At 33.6% G+C, this 7,922-nt stretch overlaps 1 protein-coding gene across 1 annotated transcript in view; it reads right to left on the minus strand.

The window, feature by feature from the left end:
- Positions 1–2,528: 2,528 nt before the first annotated feature.
- Positions 2,529–7,922, minus strand: part of LOC106691520 (uncharacterized) — a gene marked incomplete at its 3' end in the record, with an annotated part of 41,504 nt that continues 36,110 nt past the window's right edge. Inside the window, exon 4 of the mRNA XM_014437316.1 lies at positions 2,529–2,691. Coding sequence (XP_014292802.1) covers positions 2,529–2,691 — 163 coding nt within the window. The remainder of the gene's footprint in view (positions 2,692–7,922) is intronic.

Genomic DNA, 7,922 nt, shown 5'->3' on the forward strand with positions numbered 1-7,922 from the left:
CAGCTTAATTAAATAGTGTTAAATTAAATAATTCACTAATAAATCAGTCTTTACTTATTTGAGTTCTTTACTGACCGTTCCCCCAATCATCTTCTCATACTTCAAATATCTTCTTCCTATTTGTTTTCTATTTTGTTATAAGTAAATAGATTTTGTGTCTTGCATAAATAAATCAGAAGGACTGTCGTCCTATACAATATTTCTTTAGGAATAAATTTTCCTAAATAACGAAATGGAGAGACTAGAAACTTAATTTCCCTTCTATTGCTCAGCGAATGGTTTGCTCAGACCAGGACAAAAGGAGATGAAGTTCTTTGATGATCCTATAGAGATTCGAGGCTAGAAAGGATATTGCTTTGGTGGTCACTTCAAAGTATTTAAATATAGTAACTAGAGCAGGCAAGATAGTGAAATAATAGCATCTATTCTGATTTTAAAATGACATATAGATACAATATTATTATTAAATAAAAATTCATTCACATGTCGTCGGCTTAATTTTGAAACTTCTTGAGACTGAAATTTTAAATTTGAATATTTTGTCTTTGAGTAGATATTTCTTAACTAAAACTCTTGGAAAAACCAATGCTCTAGATGTGACATGGGCAATATATTTAGCTAGAAAATATTTTTTTAAAAAATATTTAATCTTCCAACAGTTTTAATTTAATTAATGTTCATACTCACACAGTTTAACTCCCAAAAACTTATGTTCGATAGATAAAGTAGTTCTTCATCTTATCAATATTGCTCACTCCAAGTGGCAAACACCGTACTGAGGTCTTCAAACTCTGTTTATCTGGGCATTAAATTGGATCACCACATGACACCGTCAGGTCATTGCTACATGAAGACAAAACGAGTTCGTCTCAGATCATACCGGTTACACCACCTTTTATCATCACCAGTACTCTCATTAAGGCTGAAACTCCCAAACTCCAAATTCATAAAAGTATTTTGAGACCACTTCTATATGGTGCTCCACTCTTTACCCATCTCAGAGAAGGCCACAGCGCCATCTACAACGCTTCCAAGAGACAGTGTTGCGGAAGATTGTGCGGCCAACATCACTGCAGAAGATGAAGACAGATCAACTACACGAGCTCTTCGAACGACCCACTGTGCCTGAATTCATTCAACGCAAGCACATAAAGTTTTTCGACTCTCTACAGCAACAAAGAAATCCACTGTTCAGGACCCTTACACCTCTGGTGCGTTGGCAACAAACCAGATAAAAATTCAGAAACGATGTGCCAGCACACGTATTTAGGGAATAAGTTTTTTTAGGTTTAGTTTACATTTCAAAACCAATGTGGGCCCCAGCACATTATAAAATTCAAAGAACGCCCACTACAACAAACATATAAGTCAGAAACTCCAAAAGAAGGAATCAGTGCATAACCGGAATATATATTCATGCTAAAACCATAAATGAAATTCAGAAATAGGGTTTATGAAAAAAAAATCAATATTGCTCATGTTATCATAAATCTTTGAAAAAAATCTTGTTTTATGATATTTCACTAAACTCTTCTTTTTTACTGTTTTTGAAGTTTATTGAGATTATGTTTGTGGCGTTTATTAAATACGCTAAAGCGTCAAATTCATATTTTATTCAATATCATAAAATATTTCTTTGTTGTCCTTTCTGAATGGGAGTTCCTCGAAAAAGCTCACACTATTATACTCCTTTGAATAATGGAATTCAGGAGATTATTTCGGAATATTTTCATTGGTCCACAAATCCAGTAGTATTCAACAGATACCAGAAGGCCGAAAGCAACTATTTATCTAATCATTGTCCTAAGAGCTGTCTTCATAAAATTCTTTATCTTACTGTGATGTACTTTACAAAAGTGAATACCGGGAAATGCCATTGTGAAACTCATTCAAACAATTCCCCAGAAGACTGCCTTTTTGGAAACTTTCCAAGTCTCGTTTGTGAATGGAACACTTCCCCGGCAGTAGGAATATTAAGCTCGTTTCCTATGAGTAATACTAACTGGAGTTTCGTATCTGAGGTGATGAAACTAGTTAATTTGGAAAGTAATTTAACCAGATGGTGGTAATTCCTAACATCAGTGTGTAATTCCAAAAAGTAATACACCATTATTCATTAATATTATTGTTTTCTTATTAGAGATGTTGGAAAATCATACTTCTAGTTTTGTTAGGCAACGTGATAATTGCTAATCTCGTATTAGATAAAATTTAATTAGATTCTTGATTATTTTCACCTTCATTAAGTTTATTTAAAAGGTTCAACTTTGAAGTTTAGGTGTTTTAAGTGGTTTATTATTCAAGTTGATGTCAAGAGGTCTGTCTTATAATATAAATCTTACTGGCTATAGAACAAAGCACGAATTTATCTTCTTCCTCCTATTCTAGCATATTATAAAATTATTGTTGTGTATTTTTTTTGTTTTAAATATCTTAATTAAAAACATTTTTGAGATTGAAACTATATTGTTTGAAAATAATCAAAAACTTGTTCTCATTATGAATAAAAATAGACATTTCTGACTCACCTCCTGGTTTTTTTACCGCTTTGCCCATCTTTTCTTGCCGAATGGTGTAATGTGGATATGGTTGATTGCATGGTGTTTCCACTGGACCGACTTCACCTAAAGGTTTAGGTTCTTTCATGTCTTCGGAGACTTGGTAGGTAGTGCCTTCCGCAAAACATAGTTCCTGTGCACAGAGATAACATATATAACGTTACTTGAACAAATATATAGGTAAATAAAGTAAATTATAAAACATATTTATTTATTTATTATTATTATTGGCGCGACAGACCGCAGAGCCTAGTATTTCCGAAGTACATCGCGCGTTTCATGACGTCGTTTTCATAGGGTGGGTTCGTCGCTCCCACGCCTATTTTTTGTGAGTGCCACCCATTGGCTAACGGGCCTCACAGAGGAGACTGCGAGTGAGTATTGTATAATTATATGCTTGAAAAAAATCACGGATAGAGCCGGGGACTCGAACTCGCAAGCTTTGGCTCGTCAAACAGGCGCGTTACTACGCTGCTAATGTCACCCCATTTATTTACTAAGCAATATAAATGTCAAGTATTATTAAAAACCTACACCACTATCATTGGGTTCTCTGAGTACTTGATATGGAAGTACCTAATGTTTCTTGGACGACTGTTGTACAAGAAGGTGATTTAGTCTAAATCATAATGGAATGTCATCTCTGACCATCCCAAAAAATAAATGAACCGTTCTGCCGTTGAAGTATCTAATTATTAATAATTCCCCCTTCACATAAAAAATCGTAAAAGACCGAAATATATGTTCTAAAAAGTATTTCTAATTACCCTCTGCCTGATTAGTTCTGACAGACGGTAGTGCTACAGATAGCCTAATATATTCTGATATAATTTAAACTAGCACTGCAGCTGTTCATAGACTGCGAATAACGTTGGTTACAAACGGACACGGTAATAATTAAATAATTAATAAAAGAATTAAAAAAAAAAAATTGGTGATCCTTGGGAGCAGTGGCATGCGCAAACCCCAGCGCACTACCCCACTGCTCCCGCACCCCGTATGCCAAAAATGGCAAGGGAGGGGGATAAAAAAAAAAATTAAAAAAAAGTTACAAACGGACTCTCTAACGTATTTAGATAAACTATTAACTGACATGATAAATAGTTTGTTCTTATTTCAAAGATATTTAAAAATTATTGGGGGCCGTGACATATTTGTCTTCACCTTACAATTAAAACACATTTTTCTAATGAACATTAAATATGGTTACAATTATTCTAATATTGTTTTAGGTTTTACAAAAAGCTTATTGTTTTTTTTCTCATTATAATTAAACTAAAATTGATTAAAAAATTCGTAATGTTAATCTTTTTGAAAAAGGAAATTTAAAATCTTTTAATTGAATGACAAATATACAAAAGAAAGTGGAATTTTGAATTCAAACATAAGAGAATTCAAAGCTTTTTTTTTCTTTTTTCTATTTAAATAAATAATTATTAAAAAAATAAATTTTAATAAATGTTGAACGGGCCTGAGGTAACACATACACAGCGCGGATTAATGTTTTTATATTTTTTTCTAATTAGTCGTGGCACTGGGTTGATGCGAGTTTTAGCAGTCTCTGCTGAAAATAATTTTAATCACGAAATTTCATAAGAATCTTAAAAAAAAAATATTGGCGAAAGAATAAAGAAAGAAGATATCGATGAGAATAATAAAGAATACAAATGGCAGCATAAGTTACACCGACCCTCTCAGATTTATAAAACTACCCTTTACAACCTCAGGGGTCTTCCAACTTTTTTTTCTTTATTCTTCCTAGAACCGACCTCACGGTTTATGATTTCAGGAAAAGAGAACTTTTTTAGTAAGGGTCACACCTTGCCAAAACGATGATACCTTAAAAGGAAGATTTCGAATCGTTGCTACAACACTCAAGCCAATCTACAAATATTTTATACCGAGAAGTTTTCTTTTCCCCTTTCTACAGAGATGTGTATATGAGTAATATAAAGCACAGAAGAAATTGTATATTATTTTTTTTTAATTAAAAAAAATTGTACAAATCGGGTGAAATGGGAAACATAACTAGTCTTTGGTTAATTGTGTGGACGAGGGGCAACACAAACACTACACTTTACCTGTTCTGATCATTTTTATGTTTTATGGCACTCTCGGGGTCAGAATGGGCGAACTAAATATTAACTATGCACCCCCGCATGGAGTTTCAGGAGCCAGCGGACAGCAAGAAGTTGGGAGCCTCTGTCGCAAATATGGAAGAGAGTCTGGAATACCAGCCCATGTGCTTGGAAAATGACCCAACAACTCCCTCCATATAACACGCCGGCACCACAGGTCCAAAGAAGAATTGATGAAGTTCCTGGGAAAAAAGACTTCACTTGTTTCAATGAGGATTATTGAGTTGGTACCGACGGATCTGTAAGATATTGTGGCATTCTCTAAAACCTGGTCTTGGATCCGACGGTGAGATCTGAGAATAATGACCTCGGTCAGGTGGGTGGAGTGGAAAGGGAAAATAAGGAATAAAAATGTTAAATAAAAAAAAAAGTTCTGCCTTTTTTTGCGTTATGATCTCCTCTTGTGAGATTGTGACATGTCGTTCATCGACCAACCTACTCGCTGTAATTGTCTGTTTGAAAAGTCAGATAAGTAAGGCTAACATAAGGTTGTGATCTCCCGTTCCAATAATCCACTAGCGTCAGACAACCAAGTAACAACCTTCAATGGACCCCTCACCTAATCTTATAATGCCAAAAGGCAATCCAAGGTATCATCACCCAGATATACATATAGCATACCTCCTATATCTATGTACCAGATATTCAATAACATCATTATAGGAGGGTATGAAAAAAAAAAAAAAAAAAAAAAAAAGGTTGTGATCTTGAATTTAACAATGTGGCTTCAGTGTAGATTTGATTTGGCAATAATACTATGGACAAAAGGACTATTTCGTCAGTCCTTCATGAAATTTAATATATTAATTATCTAGGAAAATTAAATACAAAATAAACGTAAGTATTATCTATTATACATTATTTTCATTTTAATTTTCGTATTTTACCTGTAAATTGCAAATTTTTAGTTGGGAAATAAACTTTCCACTACATAAACACTAACAATGTTTTCTGTTACCGTTTATATTTTTAATTTGTTCGGATAATTAATATATATTGATTTCGTTCCGAAAGGACAAGGTTGGACAAAGCAGTACATTTTGTTTACAGTGAACCCGCCCCACATGAACCCCAGAGAGCGATGGTCCTATATCACTTTTGAAATATTTGCTTAAGACGGGAAGGAGAGACTTCAAGATAGAGCAATATTTAAAAAGCGCCTGAAATTGAAAATGGCGTGAAACCCTCCACTCCCGCCCTCCATGGTAGCCTTACTTATCTGATTTTTCAAACAGACAATAATACCGAGTAAGTTGGTCGATGTACAACATGTCACAATCTCACAAGAGGAGATCATAGCACAAAAAAAGGCAATCATTCCGGACCGGACCTACCCCACTTAGACCCCTCAGGGTCCTATATCACTTTTGAAATATTTGCTTAAAACGGGAATAGGAGACTTCAAGATAGTTTAATATTTAAAAAGTACCTGAAATTGAAAAACGGTGAATTTCCTATGTATGAATCTACCCTATAAACAACTTCTTTATATCAACTAAAGGTACAAAAAAAACATTTAAAAAATATCAAGTAAAAAATTAAGAAATGACGAATTCGATTAACGATTTCATCTAGAAATTAGCATTATTTATGTAAATTATTCCTAGGCATATATACTGTCTGACTTTATGTCTCTTCAAATATAAATGGTAGTACGATATCATCAACCATTAAAAACTAAATTAAAATAGAATGAGAGGAATAAAAATAATTTTTATAACCCGTTTTTATTTTCTTTCAAACGTTCAATTTAAAAAATAACAGCCGGCTAGATGATGATTGAGAAACGAAGTTAAAATAAAAATAAAAATTTTAACAGCAGACCAGACCATTTGAATAATTAATTACTTTTAGTCGTATGATTTATCGTCTGAGAATAAAATTTGCTAGACAAGCCGATTTAGAAACATAGGCATACCAAGGAAAATACTTATACGAACAGATATGGAAAGTAGTGTATGAATATACATTAATGTAGTCATATGTGTACTGACCAACTCAACAATAGTGGAGACTTTAACATTAACTTTTATTTTCAAATAAAATGTCACATAACCAATAAATACCATAGTATATGTATTTCTTTGGTATTCCAAGGGAAGGCTGTTTGTAAATCCATGGAATTGGATCAAGAATATGTTACTTATTTAATAGCGTTGAGACGCATGTCTTTGCAGCCTGGGAACTACGGTAGTGCCGGTTCGAATCCGACGTAGGGAATCGACTTTTATTTTTGTGGTATATAAAATAATGATGCTATTATTTTATTATTACAAAAAGCCTAATATTTTTTCAGTTGAGGTATTTTGAGGCCCACAAAGCCCTAAATTATATTACTGCATACTAACCAAGTGGTGACAGTACACCTTAAGTTAACAGTTCAAGCTATATGCTATCAACAAAAAGTTCAAAATAAAAGGTTTAAAATAAAAAAAAATGGAAGAACGAAGAATAATCCAAAACTTGCATTCATCTAAACTTTCCAAAATTTTGATCAGACGATTGTCCAAAAACGACAGGCTTGAGTCCTCACCAGACACTTCTCTCATGAGAAAATCCTTTAAAAATAAATTAAATATTAAGAATAAAGGTCACTTTTTGTTGTATCACCCATTCCCTTCACAAACACTAAAAAAGTGATAAAGATCACTTTACACATGGAAAATATATTTCAGAGATATGCTTGAATCAAAATGCAAGTAACCAAATATAGAGTGTTCAAATAATACAATAGTGAAAGTTTACGGGGATAGTAAATACTTCTTTGAAAGTAAATAATGTATGCTATTGGACTAGCCCGGGAAAATAGTTTCCAAGCACGCGATGCAAGATCGATGTTACCCCCCGCAGCCTAAGTCAAGGTTGAGGCACTCATAAAGATATTTTCCTATTCACAGACGTAAACAAAACTATACGGAATTTGGAATTGGGATCATTGAGGAGGATTTTATCAAGGGGTTTCTGGGAAGAAAAGTTTTTGTAGAAACGGCCGGTTGGAGGGTACCAGGAGGAGGGTTGAAGGGAAAACTAAAGAAAAGCAGAACCAACTGATTGGTTGATTTACTGTCCCCGAAACTTTTATACACCCCTTTGGGATGAAATACTACCACTAATCAACTTTAGTGATTCTTTATTTTTACTGGAAAACTTTACTACCAAGCAAGAGCAAAATCTTTAACTCTGAATTCATTGTTTGCTTTGTAACTTTTCAAATATTTTCCAGTAC

This window comes from Halyomorpha halys, unplaced genomic scaffold (assembly GCF_000696795.3).
Source record: "Halyomorpha halys isolate HHAL.00 unplaced genomic scaffold, Hhal_1.1 Scaffold2445.1, whole genome shotgun sequence".
NCBI lineage: Eukaryota > Metazoa > Arthropoda > Insecta > Hemiptera > Pentatomidae > Halyomorpha > Halyomorpha halys.